General features: G+C 42.4%; 1 protein-coding gene across 5 annotated transcripts in view; it reads right to left on the reverse strand.

Moving 5' to 3' along the window:
* FAT1 (FAT atypical cadherin 1) overlaps positions 1-21,158 on the reverse strand; it is a 132,899-nt gene that overhangs the window by 29,136 nt on the left and 82,605 nt on the right. For all 5 annotated transcript variants that reach the window (XR_007133932.1, XM_047771825.1, XM_047771826.1 and 2 more), the window contains exons 7-11: positions 17,940-18,079; positions 13,130-13,405; positions 12,795-13,005; positions 1,615-5,682; positions 882-1,078 (exon numbers count right to left, since the gene is read on the reverse strand). Coding sequence is in view for 4 of the 5 variants with exons in the window: in XM_047771825.1 (XP_047627781.1) it covers positions 882-1,078; positions 1,615-5,682; positions 12,795-13,005; positions 13,130-13,405; positions 17,940-18,079 (4,892 nt within the window). In the remaining variant the exon portion in view is untranslated. The remainder of the gene's footprint in view (positions 1-881; positions 1,079-1,614; positions 5,683-12,794; positions 13,006-13,129; positions 13,406-17,939; positions 18,080-21,158) is intronic.

Genomic DNA, 21,158 nt, shown 5'->3' on the forward strand with positions numbered 1-21,158 from the left:
ACTGAATGCTTGCTGCACTGCCATGGCCAAGCGGGACCAAGTGCCAGCAGTTTCCCCTTTGTAGCATCATCTGCCTTTTGTTCCCTGCACCTCCACCCACTTCCTACATCCCCGCTTTCACTTTTCTTCAGCCAACTGGACATTAGACCACCAGATTCAGATTCTCTCTACTCCTGGTTCACACCAGCTCCACCTTTCACATCTGAAAGGCGTCGGGGATTCCCAACTCCCCGCAATGTCCTTTAAGCCTCGACAAGCCAGTGTAGCCTCCTGCCCCGCCGCCTCCCACACCTGCTCTTGGATATCTTATCACCACCTCCCAAGGTTGAGCATTTTCTCATCCTGCAGCTCTGGGATCACTCCCGCCCTTTCTGAGCAATCTCAGATGGGGACAGCTCTTCCTTAGGATATAGTTTGTCCTCATACTAAATCATGGGCTCCAGAGGGGCAGAAGCCACATGGAGAATCTCTTAGTTTTCCTAGCAGAAGAGCAAGAGCCCAAAAAACAGTCTGTTTAAAGCAACAGAGCTTTGCATCAGGAACTTCCGGCCTATTATTTCTCCGTATGTAACCTGGCCCCAAATGATGGGAATCCCTTTATGAAAACTTAACAGAGCATGTTTAGCATTAAATGCAACTGCAATCCTATCCATGATTTGTAATATTTTTGAATGAAGTTTTTAAGTGATTTAGCAGTCCCCAAAAGTAGTTCTGAAGCTAATCCAACTCTTGCCCCATTTCACCTTCATCTCGACTTAAAACAGTGAGAGAGAACAATGGAATACATCTGAATTACAGCACAGCACCACATGACAGTCCTACTGAAAAGTTAAGAAATTGGAACTAGTAATATATAATCTTAAAAAAAAAGAATAGCCTACCTTTTCACAAATAGGACTGTTGTCATTTGCATCAAGAACTTTCACTTCAACTATAGCTTTGGATGAGAAGGTCCCATCAGTTGCTGTGATAGTCAGAAGATAATTGTCCCTTTTTTCTCGATCTAGAGGTTTCTTGACATAGACCTTCCATTCATTCTGTATATTTTCAATAGCAAACTGCCCCAAAGGATCTCCTCCTATTAAATCAATGGAAGAAGATGACAGTCAAATTTGTTGAAAAAAGAGGAAGTAAAAAGCGAAACTGTATAAAAGATAACACTGTGATTTTAAAGATTTTTTTTAAATAATTAATTTAAATTTGTTATATTAGCTTGCCCATTTACTAAAAAAAAAAGAACCCAAAAAACCACACCCTCAAAAAAAACAAAAAACAAAGAAAGCAGCCAAAATAATTAAGCCAAATAAAATAGAAAGACTATTAGCAACACTTTAGCCTACACTGAAACTATAGTTTTTTCCCTTTTTAATTATGTATTTTTTATACACTCTGTATAAAGTACAACAGAATGAATCATAAAAATCAAAATCAGTCTAATGAAACTACTGGCTTTGCTCAGGCAAAGAACTTGAAATGTAGTTTAATAGATGTTATTTCTACTTACTTTAGATACATACTAAAATCATTGGGAGTTAAATCCCAATTTCTATACATATCTCAGGATTTATACTTCCAATACAATTTAATTTTAAATTAAACCAGTAAATGTGTTACCTGTTATGTAATAGGTAACTTGTCTGTTAATCTCTTCAGAATCAGCATCTGTAGTACTCAGGATGGCAATTACGCCCCCTGGTGGATCATCTTCACTCACAGTCCCTTTATAAATCTCTGCCGTGAACCGTGGTGGGCTATCGTTGACATCGGTGACAGTGACATCCACGATGGCAGTGGAGGAGAGCTGAACCTTTTCCCCGAGATCTGATGCAACCACCTTTATCTGGTATCGGTCTCTCTTTTCATGGTCAAGTTCCTTTAGGGTTGTAATCCAGCCTGTTTCCATGTTAATGGCAAAAGATTCAATGACTTCGACACTTTGTGACTGATCTAGATTATACATCACTTGACCGTTAGTTCCTGAATCCAGGTCAGACGCCCTGATCTGGATGACTCTGCTCCCTGCTGGCAGGTTTTCAACAATAAATGCCTCATAGGGATTGGACTCTAAGACAGGGCTGTTATCGTTTGCATCTTTCACTTGGATACTCACATCTACGGAAGCCACCACCTCATAGTCATCATGAGAGCACCTGGCAAGTACAGAAAATTGGTACCATTTAGTCACCTCGTGGTCCAGGCTCTTTTCCAGTTTCAGCCTCCCACTCTGCTTGTCAATCACAAAGAACTCATCCCTATTGCTCTCGGGCGTATTCCCTTTGACAAGGCTGTAAAGGACGGTCCCGCTGTGTTCTGCTCGGATGAGATCTATTTCTGTACCAATAGGCACGTCTTCCGAAACTGTATAGGTGTAAAATGGTTCTGAAAATCTTGGGAGTCGCATTTCCGGTGGAAGTACTTTAACATAGACGGGGACAACAGATTCCTTGGGGGGAGACCCGTTATCCACAGCTCTGACAAAGAAAGTGAAGACCTCGTTTTCTAAGCCAACTAAGCTTTCCTTGGTAGTGATGATGCCAGACAGTCTGTTAATTTCCAAATTCTCTTTAACGTTTTCGGAATCTGCTTCGATGGCATAGGTGACATCGGCATTGGATCCCTCATCAGCGTCACTGGCGAGGACTTTGATGACTGACGTCCCTTTGGGAACATTGGAGCCGATGTTTACTTCAAACTTGGTTGCTCGAAACTGCGGCGCGTTATCATTGTCGTCTGTGAGGATGACGTTAATGGTGCAGAAAGCAACTTTTCCACCCGCATCCTTGGCCATGAAACGAATCGGGATTACTTTCTCTGCAGGGGTTTCTCGATCGAGTTTTTCTAAAGTAAAGATCTGTCCTCTCTCATTTGTGTAAAACCTGTCTTTGGCAAAGTCATTTATAATATGGTAGGTAACTTGGCCATAAATACCCGAATCCCCGTCAGTCGCTTTAACCTCAGTCACCAGGGTGTGCAAGGGAGCGTTTTCAGCGAGCTCCACTTCATATTCGTTCTGGAGAAAAACAGGACTGTGCATATTGCCTCCAATCACAGTTACACGAACCTGCGCTGAGCTTCTGAAAACCCCATCTGACACGGAAACCTGCAGGGTGTAGGAGGGCTTCAGGGCCTGCCGGCGCAGGTTTGCAAGCGTGATGATCCCCGTCCTGCCGTCAACGACAAAATTCTTATGATCATTGCCAGAGAGAATGGAATATTCCAACTTGTCTATGTCTGAACTGTCTGCATCATAGGCTTTTACACAGGTCACAAAATGCCCATGGGCAGCGTGCTCACTAATTTTGGCCTCATAGACTGGTTGGTCAAACAGTGGCGAGTGATCATTGAGGTCAGTGACATCCACGGTGACAATCACCTCGCTGCTCAGAGGGGGCATGCCGCCATCCACAGCCCTGACGAAAATCTTGTGCTGCTGGAACTGCTCATAATCCAAAGTCCTGACCAGCGAGATGAGACCTGTGCTGCTGTCTATGTGAAAATGATCATGACTCTTGCTGTGATTCCCAAACATATGGTATGAAATCCCTCTGTTTGGCTCTGAGTCGGAATCTGTTGCTCTGACCTGGACAACGGATGTTCCAATTACAGTGGCCTCGGACAGGGTGGCGGCATAGGACTGCTGGACGAACACGGGAGGGTTGTCATTGATATCTTCCACTACGATGTCCACAAAGACCTCGGCGTGAGCACCGGTCAGGGAGTCAGTTGCTCGGATGCTCAGTTTGTATGCTGGGTGGGACTCAAAGTCCAGAGGCGCTATGACGTTGATCACTCCGGTGTTGAAGTTAATAGTGAACTGGCTGAAAGGATCGCCGTCCGTGATGCTGTAGAACACTTTCAGCCCCTCTGGACTGTTGGCTTGTACGTGGACGACAGGGCTGTGCACCTGTATGTTCTCTGGAATCTCGGCACTGTAGAAAGGCTTTTCAAACACGGGCATGGCTTTATTCATGACGGTGATGGGAACTATGACTTCAGCCGAGAAAGCTGGGTTTCCTCCATCTTTTGCAACCACTGTGATGAGATACTCTTTATTTAAAGTGTCAGGTTCAAATGGCTTTTTCAGTGAAATTTCACCTGAAGATCCAATTTGGAAATGTTCATGGTGTTCCTTGAGGTAGTAATGCACTTCCCCATTCCGGCCGCTGTCTCTGTCAATGGCGGTTACGTAGCGAATGATCTGGCCCACGGCGGTGTCCACCTTGACAACGGCGTAGTAAGGAAGGTTGACAAACACCGGCGCGTTGTCGTTCTGGTCTTCAATGATGACCTTCACGACGACATGGGCCACTGCCGAAGGCTTCCGTTCCTGCGTCACTTCCACCACCACATCAAAGGTCTCCAGCTGTTCCCGATCAAACGGTATCCCCGTGGTCGAGAGAACTCCAGAAGTGCGGCTGATTTTAAACCTGCGATCTGGGTTGAGGATATGATAAAATAGGGGCTCATTGATTGGATTCCCAATAGCAGTAATGACAGCTAACGTTTTGGCTTCGGTAGAATTCTCTTTCACTATGGCAGAGTAGAAGTCTTGAGTAAACTTGAGCTGACTTTCTTTGCTTTCTCTCACATTAATTTTCACAGAGGTAAAGCTTGCAAATCTGCCATCAGAAGCTCTGACAGTTAACTCATAGCGGCTCCTTAAGTGAGTTGTGTTCTGTACAGTTATAGTCCCGATCTTGGGGTCCATTGAGAACTTCTCCCCAATGTTGCCTTCGGTGATGGAATACATTAACTGTGAGAATGCGCTTGAATCAGCATCTGTAGCATTTACTGTGATGACCTTGACTCCTTTGTATGTGGGCAACAAAAGAGATGCTTCATATAAGGATCTGGAGAACACGGGAGGGCAGTCATTAATGTCGATTACGTGAATAGTCACATTGGCTGCATACTCAGCAAACAAACGTGGTATGCCCATGTCATGCACTTGTACAGTAAAGTGAAAAGTACTCGTTTCTTCATAGTCCAAACTCAGTACTGTATGAATAGCACCAGTGCTAGAATCAATAGCAAAATATTTGTGTATAGATGGTTCAACAATGTGATAGACGAGCAAAGCATTTGATTCTTTATCAGCATCAGTGGCTCGAATAACTAATGGGACATTCCTGTCTGTCAGGACCACGCTGTTAATTGAAGCTGATTCGCTAACGAGCCCTGTGTATTCTGACTGCATAAAAACTGGGGAGTTGTCGTTTTCATCCTGTAGATGCACCAGAACAGTTGTATTTGTAGACAAACCAGCCATGTTAGTTCCTTGTATTGTCAATGTGTAAATGGGCAACGTTTCAAAATCTAAAGCTTTCTGAGTGATGATGCTTCCAGAATGTGGATTAATATCAAAGGCATCAGCTATATTCCCATCTTTTATTTCATAAATCACTGATGACTGACTATGAGCTGTAACCATTCCGACGAAACTCCCAATGCTGATTGTTTCACTAATTTCAAAAGAATATTCTTTTGATGTAAACTTGGGAGAGGCATTGTCAGCGATAGTGACAGAGATTCGCACAGAAGTCATTTCACTCATTGGTGGGTTGCCTTTATCTGTAGCTTTTACCATTAAGTCATATTCCACTTGTTTACTTCGATCTAATTCTTTGGCAGTTTTTATGGAGCCCAGGATGGGATCAATTGTAAAAGAATTTCCAATGTTGCCTGGGAGGAGAGAAAAAAACATGTTAGAGGAAAACACAGGGACCCATCAATGTTTGAAAGGAACGTGTTCCATTCAACTTGTCTCATTTTTCAATGTTTCACTTTTATCTACCTAAAGGCAAACTTTTCTGTTTTGTCTATAAATTATGATAAGTAAGAAATATCACTCTATACCTGAAGCCAAAACTCACTCTCTGGTTGAACTGGGAATGTACGGTGGAAAGATATGGTTATCCTTCCCATAAAATAGTCAATAATTTCTTTCTTTCTTTCTTTCTTTTTGTCTTTTCTAGGGCCACACCTGCGGCATGTGGAGTTTCCCAGGCTAGGGGTCTCATTGGCGCTGTAGCTGCCGGCCTACACGAGAGCCACAGCAACGCGGGATCTGAGCCGTGTCTGCGACCTACACCACAGCTCATGGCAACGCCGGATCCTTAACCCACTGAGCAAGGCCAGGGATCAAACCTGCAACCTCATGGTTCCTAGTCAGATTCGTTAACCACTGAGCCATGACAGGAACTCCCAGTTAATAATTTCTAAGAGTCAATATATCACCCTTTGGGATATATTTTTTTATCACTTGCAAATTCTACAGAATCTTACTCACCATGAAAAAGAAGACTTCAATTAAAGTTAATCAACTTCAAGAGTTTGTTCCCTACAAGTTAGGGAATTGATGAATAAGCTTGTGTATGATCTGCCCTACTTTGTAGGTTTTGAAGATTTTAAGAATATTCCCTGAAGTTTTCTCAGATCAGTTTAATTTCTAGGTGAGTGGTTCTCAACTCCAGGCAATTTCACCCAGAAAGGGACATTAAACCAGGTCTGGACACAATTTTGGTGACCGCTACTTGTGGGGAGAGGATGCTCCTAACATCCGGTGGGTAGAGACCAGGGATACTGCTCAACATCCTAAAATACACAGGACAGTCCTCACAACCAGGAATTTTTTGGTCCAAAGTGTCAACAGTGCTGAGGCTGAAAACTCTAAGACTGTTCTACTTGCTTCTCTTTGGACCATGTCTAGCTATGTTGTCTACATGTATTTAGCTGTGCATGTACCTCCACAACAGTCCATTGTTTTGCGCCACTGACTGAAATCTTTCTGAGAAAACCAGGAGCTTCCTACAGTTTTGCAATTAGTAAAGCTATCTTTTTAGGGAAGATCAAGGCCATGTGAGGGTCCTCGGATTCTATCCATCTATGAACCCTTCTTCCCTTTTCTGTTTTATAAACAGAGTCTAGACTCATTCATACTTGTCACAGAACTGAACTTATTTTCCCCCAATGAACCATTACACCCCAAACAAAGCTGACGGGCCACTTCACTGCCTTCTCAAACTCAGCGTTCCTCCTGGTTTGCAATTGAGTGTGGTCTTTCATGGACCAGAATCACTCGCTGTGATGTGCCAACCAGGGGCTTAACCATGCACTCCCTTCTCCACATCATTACTAGTCAACTTTTCCTCCACCGCCTTTAACACATTTTCCCTTCCTTTAGCACATTTCCCAAACCTCCATGATTGTTCCTTCTGAGGCCAGACCCAGTCTGGTTTTCATTAAGTCTGCCTGGCTCTGCATCCAGGCCCTCGCCTGCCACAGAACAGAGGCCCAGAGTGTCTCCACACCACGAAGCTCTGAGCTGAATCCTGGTGCACGAGTCGGGTCAGGCTGCTTCTGCCGGGCCTCTCAGACGCCAATTTCCGGCCTGTCCGCATTTATGAGAGTCAGTGACCCTGGATTCTCTCTCATTGTGTTTTTGTCAGTCATCAGAATTCCAAGGTCCTTTCTCAGCCACCTGTGCATGGCCTCCCATTTCCAAAGCTGTGACTGGTCGGCTGCCTGGACCACCACAAGGGACTGCGAAAACCTCTGGACAACTGTCTTTATCCCCAGCCTTCACTCTCCTATGTCTGTACTAATAAAGTGGCCCACCTACCATATTTTATATTCATTCATCTGTATGTATTTCTCTTTTATTTTCTACAGTGAAATCTCCAAGCTTTAAAAACACAGGAGGAATGAATGGCTTTTGTCTGGTGGAGCAGGCTCTTCTGTCAGGTGAGCAGACTTTCATCTCAGGACCTCTGCGTGTACTGGGTCCTCTCTTGGAACAGTCTTCCCCAGCTAGTCTCATGGCTTCCACGCAAACACACACACACACACACACACACACACACACACACACACACACCACTTGTTCATTCATTCATTAAGATGCTGCCCAAATGCCCCTTCCACGACCTCCCCATTCAGCATGGCTGCTTATGTCCTATTACCCTGTGGTGTTTTTTTTTTTGGGGGGGGAGGGCTTTTTAGGGCCACGTTTGCAGCATATGGAAGATCCCAGGCTAGGGGTTGAATTGGAGCTACAGCTGCTGGCCTACACCACAGCTCACGGCAACGCCAGATCCTTAACCCATTGAGCGAGGCCAGGGATCAAAACCTACATCCTCATGGATACTGCTCAGATTCGTTTCTGCTGAGCCACGATGGGAACTCCTACCCTGTTTTTTCTTTAGAGCACACACTGCAACTTTGTTCTTATCTGTTCTCCCACTAGAAAGTGAGCGCCACTTAAACCGGGCTTGTTTTGTTCATTATTTTATCACCTGTGCCTAGAAAAGTGCCTGACCCATAGGTGACACATGGCAAATACTGAATGAAACAACTTTCACACATGTATGGGAAAAAAAAGAATTAAATACCAAACAGGTTTAATCAGTAGTTGCAAAAATTAATACATTCATTAAGGTACTATATTTTTATTTCTATATAAATATAGTATATTTATATTATATTCTGATCATTTCTAACAACCATATGTTAGATTCAGCACTTCATTTAAGGTATTAGCAAAAGGAATGTGTAGTGGCTAACTGGCAATCTCTGATAAAAAGTTTTTATCAGCCATGTGAAATTCAGAAACCTTCTTTTATTATGTGCAGTTATCTTCACTTTGATAAAGACATTGCTGAGCTCGTCACTGATAACAAGAAGGTTAAACAGGAACATAGCTAGTTAATATATGAATCCTACATACACATATGCCATGGCAGAAACCATCAAATTGGCACATGGGAGAGCAACCTCCTATTTATGTGAAAAAAACACTGAAGGCTGCTGAGCGGCTAGAAGTTGTCCTTGTCCAATCAGTTTACCAAAGACTAAAATACACATATGGCCTTTGTGAACAAATTAATACGGCAGTGACTGAAATATTACTAGGTTGAGGCCCTGTCATTCACTTTAGGGGAGATACTGGTGATTTCTAGTCTTAAACTGTTTTCTCTATTTGAACAGGCAGTTATCTGGACAAACGTGCAAATGTGTGCTCATTAGCTATGAGTGTATGACACACAGACCGCCCCCCCCAAGATCAGCGAGCTGTGCAGGCACCTGCTATTTCCACAATGAACAGTGATTGCCTAACAGTACGGCAACCTCTGTAAAGCCTCGACTGCAATTCTATTTAATCTAAGTCTGGGGAAGAAAACCATTTCTGGCCACTAAGTGTATTTACTGTCTGCTATTTCCAGACGTTACAATAGTTTTGAAGTTACAATAATCTACTTAAAAAAAAAACAAAAAATAAAAACCCAAACCCACTACAGCCCGGAGTATGGCACTGATGTGTCTCTAAACACATAATTCAATTGTTACTGAAAATGTTCTTTAATGCATTTCTTTTTCCCTAAAGACTGCTGATCAGACCAAACCTTTCCCTCGATAAATTGCTAATTAAACATGTGGTGTTTGGGCCTGGATTTATAACTACTCTATTGAACTTTATTAAATGTAATCTGACACGAATCAGAAGCAAGTGATTATGAATACACTGCTGAATGAAGGCTGTGTGACCATTTTTTGTTCCTACTATTCCATCAGATTTAAACACACAATTCTACTGTACTGTAATGGTAGTCATTTCCTATAAAGTAATTGTACAGCATGATTTTGACATTAAAGGAAATAATTGTATACATTTAGTAAAGTCCAAATTGTATGCCAGGCAAGGCCTTCTGTATTATCTACTCTTTGAGTGGTGCTACAGTTCCATTCTTGGAATACCAAATTACTAATCCCATCAGTCATCACAAGCATTTAAAGAATGCACATGCCTTCAGTCAGGCACCAACAATCATATTTTAAACACCCAGTTGTTGAAAATTATGTGAAAGCTAAGGGAAAGTTTAACATTTTCTCCTACACAAAGCCAGTCAGCCTGTCTAAAAGAAAATTATTTTATTGAAGTGCTCAGGCATGCACAAACGGAATGTACTGTTTTTTTTTTAACAGTGAAATTTCTGAAGCAGTGGAAAAATCATCCTTATTCAAGGTACCAACCACACTACAATCCATTTTAACACTGCAACCTCAGACAGTATATGAGGTCTTATTTGTGAGTAATGGCCTAAATTTGGTCAGAGAAATAAATGAAACTTCAAATATATTAGGAAATAAAAATAGGATAACCACATAAAACACATTGGTTAAGTATTTGTGAACTGAAGTCTGGCACTTGCTATCAGCCTCTACATGGAGTCAAACATGAGCCACTGCAGCTGCCAACCCACAGCACCCCCTGAGCGAAACTCAGGGTGGAGACCAGGCGTGAGGCCCTCTGTGCTCTGAGAAAACTGGAAGCTCAGGTCTTCAGAGAGTTAGATATTTTTAGGAGAAGGTTTTATGAGCCAAATTCTGGCATCTCCTCATATCTAGAAAAACACTTAATGTCCATCAATGACGACTGACATCTGTGACTCGTAGTAACCTTCAGAGACCAGCAGAAAACGTGCCTAAAATGTGCGCATGGCTGATGCACCTCTCCCTTCACCTTTATGGCCTATATCTGGATATTCCCTCTTTCCTCTTTGCGGCAGTATTTCGGAGCTCTCTGAAATACTGCCTCCTGGGCTGTAGGGAGTGGGCAAAACAAAAGATGTCATGGTCTTCTGTGAGAACAGCTACTTCCAAGGGGAAGACACAAAAAGCCTGGTCCACAGCTGAGATGCATATCCAAGGAGCAATTCCAGTAAGTGCAGAACTTTACATCTTCCCACAGAAAAGGGTTTTCTGTAAATCTTCTGTAAATCCGGTTATCTATAAATCTTTTGTTCCTACTACCTTCCCTTTATTGCAAAAAGTTATATATCCTAGCTTCCTCCCCTCCTGGGTGCAGAGAAGGGTTTTTCAGGGCTACCTGAGATGCTATCTAAGGGGCTTAAGACCTAATTTCACCCCAAATAAAACTTAACTCTCAACTTTCAGGTTGTATTTTTTAAGTTGACACACTGTTGTTTTTTTTGCTTTTTAGGGCTGCACTGGTGGCATACGGAGGTTCCCAGGCTGGGTTTGAATTGGAGCTGCAGCCGCTGGCCTAAGCCACAGCCACAGCAATGCTGGATCCGAGCTGAATCTGTGACCTACACCACAGCTCATGGCAACGCCAGATCTTTAACCCACTGAGCGAGGCCATGCATACTGGTCAGATTCATGTCCACTTAGCCATGGCAGGAACTCAGCGTTTCGTTTTATTTTTGTTTGTTTGTTTTTAAAGAGCTCTCCATTTGCTCAGCTCAGCTTTGGATTATGTTATCCACAGTTTACTATATACCTCTATCAATTCTAATGCTTAGAAAAGATACACAATTTCTAAATATGTTAATGCATGGATTTGTAAAAACAAAAATCAAGCTGAAGGATGATCTCAATATTCTGAAATCATTATAGAGAATGAATGAAAGTACAATCTTTGTACTAACAATGGCACTGAGAAAGATGGAAAAATAGAAGCTGTCTTCTCAAAGTTTAATCACTTATAGTATTTGGCATGAGTCAGGCAAGTTCCAAAGCAAAGTGATTTCTAACTGGATAAATCTCATGCACTAAAGCTGACCCCTGTTTTAACCAGGGGCAGAATTCTTTCGCAAGAATGTACATTTGTGGACCAATGGTAACCCCTACTTATCAAGCACAAGCCTAGCGTGGCACCTGGCACAAAAAGATGAAGTCTCCATGGAATGGAGACATGAAGGACTGAACAGCAGCATCAAACAAAAATGGAACAGTGGTATTTCACTTCGCCACCACTGCTTCTTGGTGATCGTCCCTCCTGGGATCACCCAGCAAGGCTGGAGACCTCCTGCCCTCTTGCATGTGGAACTGTCCCAGCCCCCAGTTCCAGCGGGTCGTCTTGCCCTTGCTGTCTCCTGCCCTGCTCCAGGAGACCTCTTAGACTTTTCAACGTTTCTTCATGTCTTGGTCCCAACCCTGGGACCTACTACAACAACCCAATTCCATTAATGAAACATAAACTGTGTTAGATGCATGGGGGTGAAAGCAGCATAAGAGTGAAAACTGGAAGGGAAAGGAGAGTCATGACGTTGATGAAATGTGTTGGCACTCTGTTATGGAATCTCCTGCTCAAAGAAAATGTCAAATCATTTGGCCAGCCTTATCTATCCTAGGGCTGCTTTAGAGTTTATGGAGGAAAATGTGTGATTAAAACCATTTTGGAAATCCTGAATTGGTCAGATTAAGTTTTTCTACTGCAGGACTTCTCAGAGCTTTGAATTATGCTAATACTATGAATCACTGAGAACATTACCCAAATTTAGGACTCTCCATCTTTGCTTTCTAATGAGTTAAAAATTTAAAAAAGCTTTTTTTTCCTCTTCCTCCTAACATGTAAAATGGTAGCTATCAATGTAAGCAATTTTTACAGTGTTCCACAGAAATGTTTCAACATCTAGAACTAATTTTATTTTATTTATTTATTTTTGTCTTTTTGCCATTTCTTGGGCCGCTCCTGCGGCATATGGAGGTTCCTAGGCTAGGGGTCGAATCGGAGCTGTAGCTGCTGGCCTACGCCAGAGCCACAGCAACACGGGATCCGAGCCACGTCTGCGACCTACACCACAGCTCACAGCAATGCCGGGTCCTTAACCCACTGAGCGAGGCCAGGGATCAAACCTGTACCCTCATGGTTCCTAGTCGGATTCGTTAACCACTGTGCCACGACGGGAACTCCTAGAACTAATTTTAGAAGAGAAGAAACATGGTTTCTAGTAAGTACAAAGTTATAAACCTATGGAGTGCTCCAAAAATACCTGATTCGATAGAGTACAGCACTTCAGCATTTTTCCCTTTGTCCTTGTCCAGAGCTGTAACCTGCAACACGACTGAGCCAATGGCAGCTGATTCGTAAACCCGCCCTTCATAGGAGGAGCTTGTGAACCAGGGGGCGTGGTCATTGGTGTCGCTGACATTAACAATAATCCTTGCAAAGTTGCGCTTCACAGGGACATCTTGATCTCGTACCTAGAAGAACCAACATATTAGCAATCTGTTAAGGTTTTCCTTATAATTGATTAAAGATCACTCTCAATCATATGGAACCCTCCAGGAACAGTAGAATGGCAAAAGAATGAGCAGAAAGCTGTACCATGACTGTGAGAACGTGCTGGTGAATGGCTTCATGATCAAGTTTTTCTGATGTATAGAGAGAGCCGGTTGCAGGATCAAGACGAAATTTCTTGAGACTCAGTGGATCGATACTGCTCTGCAGAGTGTAGATTAGCTTGTTTTTCTCATCCTTATCCATAGCACTGATTTGCAAAATTTCTGTTTCTGGCACTGTGTCTTCAGGAATAACAACTTCATATTTTGATGTAGAAAATTGAGGACGATGGTCATTTGTGTCTATTACTTTGATGAATACCTGTAATGACAAAATGAGTCACATTACAATATTCCTAATTATGATGTTTTAGTATTTAAAGAATCAGGGAAAAAAATCAGATGCACATTGAAAAAACAGTAATTTTCGAGCAAAATGAAATACAAACACGAGAAATAAAAGCAAACAAAATCCAAAAAAAAAAAATCCTTAAAATTTTTCATTGATGTATTACATATGTAAGATAATTAAGACGTTTCAAAATTCTTGAGACTAATTTTGGGAAAAATGTATCATACACACACAAATGTAACACATTTCTTTCTGAAATGCAGGTTTAATTTCTTTTAGGTCTCCATAGAAGAGATATTTCTAGATTAATCATGTAAAGAATTTCCTTTGCCAGGATTCAGAGGGGACTGATTTCTTGGATCAGATTTGCATCTGTAACTCGCAAGCTACTGAGGTGAGCATACTACTCGACAGTCTTGTTCTAATCTTTGAGACAGTTCTTGTTCTAATCTTTGAGACTCCAAATCCCCTACTGATAGACATTAAATAGAAAAAGGAAAATCAGACTTGTGCTTTAAAATCCTTATGCTTTCATGATCACAAAACCAGATACAGAGAGTAAATACATTTATTTCCTAAAAACAACTTAAAAACATTGGAGAGAGAGAATGTCAAGTATGTCAGCAGAGAATAAACACCTTAAAGGAGGGAGTTCCTGTCATAGCTCAGTGGTAACCAACCTGACTAGTATCCATGTGGACTTTGAGGACTTCGGTTCCATCCCTGACCTCACTCAGTGGGTTGAGGTTCTAGCATGGCCATGAGCTGCGGTGTAGGTCACAGACCATGGCTCAGATTTGGCGTTGTTGTGGCGTAGATTGGCAGCTGTAGCTCTGATTCGAACCCTGGCCCAGGAACCTCCATGTGCTGCTGGTGCAGCCCTAAAAGGACAAAACAAAAACAAAAACCAACCAACCAAAAAAAAGCCTTAAAGAAAGAAACAAACAAACAAAAAAACATATGTTTAAAAACTCAGTCCTAAGCTAAACAATTTTTTTTTTAACTTGGATAGTCAGAAGATTAATTTTCAGACTGAAGAGACATGAGGCATGGTGGAAACCACTACTGACTAGAAAAGATGGTTAACAGCTGTAAACAAAAAATATGAGCTTCACTAGTGCATATGGACCTATTCCCAATGGCACAGGAGGACCAAGTCCCAGGAGCACATGGGCTCAGTGTTAACCACACTGGGGCGGGCATGTGGACTGGGGGGGGTCTTTCCATGAAGACCCCGGTGTTCTCCTAGAACATGAACACGCCAGTGATGGATCTGTAACATTCAACTATATGAAAACTAAATTGCATCTACCAAACCACAGAAAGGTTTTAGGTAAAAGTCACGGAAACATTTAAAACTATAGATGCCTTCCTTTGAAAGGTCAATGACGACCCAGAAGCAATGGTTATCAAAATAATTCTATAAATTAAATCATTCTATGTTCATTTCCACTATACATTTAAAATTCACTTGGCTCATGGAGTGTTGGGCAGAGACAATTTAATCCTGCTCCCAGATCAATGGATCCCAACTACATGGGAACAGCTGAAGTAAGAACCATCCTTTCTGATAAAGCAATCCAGCTGACACCTACGTCCTGGCAGGTACACGCTCATCCCTTGCTAGGTTTACTGAGGGTGTGAGGGAAATGTGGAGAGCCCCTGCCCTCATGAAGCTTTCCACCTCGCCGGGGAAAGTCCCGCACATGCAAAGCCTGAAGTGTCATATACTGTTAAGGACATTTTCAAAAGTCCAGAGGTGATCTGGGCCATTCGGGAAGCTTTTAAGGAGGAAACAGGCTCTGCTTGCATAGGTCTTAGGTCGGCAGATGGATATCACCTGGGGCAGGAAGAAAAGCTTGGTCAAAGACATGAATGCCAGGGATGGAATGGAACAGGCCATCTCTCAAAGACTGCAGAGAAGAGCCTGGAAGCAGGGGTGACACGGTAAAGGAGTGGGGGAAGGTGGGGTCCAAGAGCGGAGGCCGACTTCCCAACAGAGTCTGAGAACTCTATGATCTGTGTGTCCCAAGCCCTCGGATGGGAGCAAATTTCCCTTCCATCCTCCCCCCAGTCAGGCAGACCTTCCTATGAGTGGGCAGCATGGGATGAATCACAGGGACAGACAATGGAGACAGGAAGGTGCCTGGGAGCCAAGTTGGGGGCTAAGAGACCAAACCAGGGCTGATGTGCACCAGGGAGCATGTGGGGAGTGCTCATGGGCAGCTGTGGGGGAGAGGGGACAGGCCTGAGGGCTTGAAGGGTGGGCCCCTGTATGCCCTCAGAAGCGTCCTAGGAAGATGAAGTCTCTACCCACTTTCCAAAGGAGAAATGGAAGCACGGAGGGTTATACCACCTACCCACACACAGGAGTAGGAGGCAGAGCCCTGATTCAACCCAAATAGCCTGTTCCAGAGTGTGCAACACTGATGCTCCAGAGAAATGGAGAGAAAGGATGAAAGCAAAGCTGTTTCAAAGTAAGGAGAAAAAATGTGGACTGGATTGGTAAGTTACCTTGAGATACCAGATAAAGCAAAGTGACCTGAATTAATACTGGTTAGCATCCTGGGCAGAAAACAGCATGACAGGAAAGCAAGGAGAGGAGCTGCTTCCACAGAGCACTGGCAGGGCATCCTGCTCCTCCACCCCCACCTCTGGGGAGGAGGCACCAGAGCTCTGCAACCCTCAGACCTGACTCCTGCTGCTACTGACCTTGCTGCAGCAAAACCTGTTCTGTAGGTTCCTGAGTTTCTCCTACAAACAGGAATCTACCTGCTGTGTCCCTGTGCCTGAGCGGTTCTGATCCCCTCTCTGCAGATGTCCCTCTGCAGCTGGTACTGGCTGCTCCACTCCTGCTCAGATTCCCATCTCCCAGTCCTCAGCCCCTGGCTGGGAATCAAAACCTGATTTATGGATTGTTCCCTTTGTCCCACACCAGGGCAGTCAGTGGGGCCATGCAACTGCCCTCTGGACTCTGGCCACCTCTCCCTGCCAGCAATTCACCAGGAAATTATCAATACCCTCGGAAGACGACTCAAAATAAGTCACTGAAGTATATCTGAAGCACTGAAATTGAAGATATTCTGTAGCTCTGAGAAAAGACGACTGTAATATATGTACTGGGTTTCACAGGAATTTTGGGGAATCTACAGCATATTTCACACTAAGCTCTTAACTATCCTAACTAAAATGACAATTACTGGAAGTTATGTGATAAGTGATAAATGCTACAGGTAGAAAGATCATCTTTAATAAGGAGAACGCTTGGCACAGAGGGTCATTTCTACCATTTACTAACTAGATTTCTGGTTAGTCAATGACTCTAACTGATCTACATATCGTTATACCCTTTAAACTTTTCACAATTACCCTGTTAAATTTATTACAATTCTCGATGCTTTTGCTCTCATTTTCATGCTCTAAAGTCTAGCTTCTTCAATAAGAACAGTTCCCAAGACTGAAATGTTAATCCTGGGCTGGCACTTTTACATGACAATCTCAAAATGACCCCAACGCATGATACATCTATCAATTTTAAATACACTAAAAATCACAAGCATTTGGAGAAAGAAATAAGGTCTCTTTCCCACTGGTTTTAAATGATCTATTCATTTATTAGGTGAAAAGATATCACAGACTGTAATTTTTATTCTTCAAGGCAGCTAACTGATTTAGCAAATGATCTGTCTCATTTAAGGTTTAAAAGAATATATTCTAAAGATAGGAAATTAGAATTCAGAAGTATTTTAATCCTCTAACATTTAATTTCTTCCCTTTACTTTTTGGCTACAACAAATTATACAGAAGCCTTTAGCTTCTATCATTCTAATGTAAACTCCAAGAGGGTAGGATTTTATTTCCTACTATTCAGCTTCTAGAACAAAACCTGGCACATTTAACAAAATTCTCAAACAGCCCCTACTGTGAATCAAAGAGAACTGCTAAGGAAGAAGAGAATTTAAATGTAATTTGTAGAGTTTTAACATTTAAATTTGAAATGCCAGTAATCTGACCATGTCTTAATCATCAGTTAGGAACACAAAGATGTCAAAGGAATTATTAGAACAACTTTATCAGTTATATTACAGAGCCAAGGAGAGGGAAAAAAATCCAAAAACCCGCTTAAAAGAAAATTAATCACTTTAACCAGTTGTAATGCAAATGACTTGGACAATTCATCCTCAATAGGGATATGTTTTACACTAACACAATTCAAAATGAGTATAAAATTAAAAATTGATGGTATAACAACTTTTTTCCTGAAGTCTTCTTTCATATTTTTCAAAACTGGTTAATTACATGCAAAACCTAAATCAGGATTTGTGGAGAATTTTCATTCTCTAAATAAAAATCCCTGTGTATACAGTATGCATAAACTATCGCTCTAGTAACTTCTGATTTGAGAACCTCAGAGAGCAGAATCAACTGTCATCTGCCTGTAGACCCTTGATCAGAACGCTGTGTCAATCCTCCTGGGACAGACACATCTTCGGCCTCCACCTACCTGAGTCAGTATAGTGGTGGTTCCATCTGTAGCCTCGACTGTGAGATTATAGTTCGATTTCTGTTCTGCATCCAGGGGTTTGGCAATAATGATGGTGCCAGTGCCCTTGTCCACATCAAAGTGACTGTCATAGTTGCCGCCTAGTTTATGACAGGAGAAATAGAGAAGTGAGAACAGGTCACAGGATGAAAATCTCTCATTTATTTTGTGGCTTTCTAGTAACTGTTAATGGCAGTTTAGAAAAGAAGGCGGGAAGAAAAACGCCTGATACAGTGAATAAAGTGATGCCCAGGAGCTTTCATTTTGAAAGACCAGAAAAAGACCAACTGGAGAGATGGGGTGTACTTACTAAGCCATGACTGTGGAGGAAGCTAGTAAGTGAGAGGACACTACTAAATGAAAGGAGGCAAGAAAGTAACTGAGAACAAACAGAAAACATTTATAACACTGACAGTAAATTAACTTTTCATTTCATTTTGTTTCAAGGATTCTGAATACCTCTTTAATGTATATCCTCAGGAGCTACGTACCACATCATATAGTACCCCAAGCTGGCCATTTAAAAATTTACTAAAGGCGTTCCAGCTGTGGTGCAAGGGGGTTGGTGGTGTCTCTGCAGCACCAGGATGCAGGTTCGATCCGCAGCCCCGCACAGTGGGTTAAAGGATCTGGTGTTGCCCCAGCTGTGGCATAGATTAAAATTGTGGCTCAGATCTGATGCCTGGCCTGGGAACTCCATATGCCACAGGGCAGCCCCCCCCGCCCCCCAATTTTTTTTTATTTTAAAAAATGTGGGACAATTTGAGCATATTGCTTGAATAAAAGAACTATTAAAAACAAATGTTAACTCTGAAAAGAGGTGGTAGTTAACATCAGTTAATCCTGACTCTTACAATACAGTAGTTGAAATTTTTCCCATTGCTGTCAAACACAAAGCTTAATGAAGCAAAGGTTTCTGTGCTACATTATCCAAATGCATTCCCCATTATATTCCAGATAAAGCTCTCTTTTCAAAGCCACTGAACTTGAGATACTTATAGCAATGAAATGGAATGTAATGAAAATAAAGTCTAAACATCACGATGAAGCTCTATGACTAAAGCCCACCAAAAAGCAAACTTGAGATACTTACGGCAATAAAATGGAATGCAATGAAAATAAAATCTAAACATTATGATGAAGTTCTATGACTAAAGCCCACCAAAAAGCAAAAGAGCACACACACACAAAACAAAGCGCACAGTTAAATCTAAAAATAAGGATCTAGGGATGGATGGAAAGTCGGAATGTTTGCAACTAGAATGGGTGACCACGTGGTGCTACGGAAAGGTAAAGCAATGAAAGATGGTCACTGGAGAGCAGAAAGTTCGAAAAACCAATGCTTTTCTTTTAGATCTCATAATCTGAGGCAAATTATGTGATCTCAGCAGATACCTTCTGCTGTACAGTTCAGGTCACAAGTCATCTGAAAGATGTAAAACACTTCTCTAGCAAGTGTGTCTCCTGGCACAGCCAAAAAGAAGCAAGCATGGAAGGCAAGCACAGAACAAAGAGAGCGATCAATCAGAGCGGTTCCAAAGGCGGTTCACACGTGACGTTTGACGCTGTGTCTGCTCATCTGGAAATGCGACAGGAGTTAACAGAAAGCAAGCAAACTGTTCTGACTGCGGTGAACTATGAAAAGAATTTTTTGTTAATTTAAAACTAAACTGTAATGGTTTCGTAGGTGTTGATAACATCAACAATTTCATACAAAGATCAAAGTTTGGAAAGCAGCCCAGCTGTCTAGAGTGAAAGTTCAGGAGGTAAAGCCCGAACCCTCTGTGCCCCGTGGCCCCTGTGGCTTCAACGTGCAGAGACACAGCAACTGGGGGCATGAGGGCTTAGGGGTGAAGAGGGAAAAGGGGTTTTAGGTCCCAACTAGAGACAACTCCAAAGCATACTTTTGATTTTAAAATACTGTAAAGAAATCAGAATTTAAAACTACAATGTCAAAGTCTACTGTGAAATAGTTTTAAGTATGTTGTATTATATTCTATGTCTAAGCTAAATTAAGTGACAAAGAAAAAAGAGAATTAGCTTAGGCATGTAATTTTTTTAATTGCAGGTTGATTTAATCTAGTGAACCTTGCTTACGAATGAAAAGCAACGTAAATCAAACTTTAAAAGCCACAGTTGGAGTCCCCTGGTGATGCAATGGGTTAAGGATCTGGCAGTGTCCTGCTGTGGCAAGGGCTGCTGCTGCGCTGTTCTGATCCCCCCTCCAGAATTCCCGCATGCTGCGGGTGTGGCCAGCCACAGTTGATACAGTTGAATATTCTTAAAACTTTTAGGAGTTCCCGTCGTGGCGCAATGGTTAACAAATCTGACTAGGAACCATGAGGTTGCGGGTTCGGTCCCTGCCCTTGCTCAGTGGGTTAATGATCCGGCGTTGCCGTGAGCTGTGGTGTAGGTTGCAGACGCAGCTCGGATCCCGCGTTGCTGTGGCTCTGGCGTAGGCCGGTGGCTACAGCTCCGATTCAACCCCTAGCCTGGGAACCTCCATATGCCGCGGGAGCGGCCCAAGAAATAGCAACAACCACAAAAAAAAACCTTTTAATCATATTCTCTACAAAATACTGATATGTGACAATCACACAGTTACTTTAAACATTCAAATCATATTCACTAAAAATAGTTACATGCCATATGTTATGTATCAAGAAGGAAAAATGAAGCTGTGCTTTTGAACTAAACATTTGGATTTTTGTTATTCTCTGATGTGCTTTTAAAAAAACTTTAATAAGGTACATACAGAGCACCTCTTTTAAGCAAGTTCAATATATGGTGGATATTGCGAAAAAATTTGCAAGCAAAATACTACAATTTAATTTTTTTTCTTGCTATTTAGGGCCGCACCTGCGGCATATGGAGGTTCCCAGGCTAGGGACTGAATCATAACCGGAACTGCCGACCTACGCCACAGCCACGGCAACTTGGGATCTGAGCCACGTCTGCAACCTACACCGCAGCTCAAGGCAAAGCCAGATCCTTAACCCACTGAGTCAGGCCAGGGATCAAACCCATGTCCTCATGGATACCAGTCCGGCTCCTTGCCACTGAGTCACAACGGAAACTCCAAAATACTACAATTTAAAACAAATCCTTATATGTCTTACTGCCAATTTTAAATTTTGAGATGTGTACGAAAATCAGAAAACCACAGACAGGTTCTCCTCA

The sequence above is a fragment of the Phacochoerus africanus genome, chromosome 3, assembly GCF_016906955.1.
Source record: "Phacochoerus africanus isolate WHEZ1 chromosome 3, ROS_Pafr_v1, whole genome shotgun sequence".
Classification (NCBI taxonomy): Eukaryota; Metazoa; Chordata; class Mammalia; order Artiodactyla; family Suidae; genus Phacochoerus; species Phacochoerus africanus.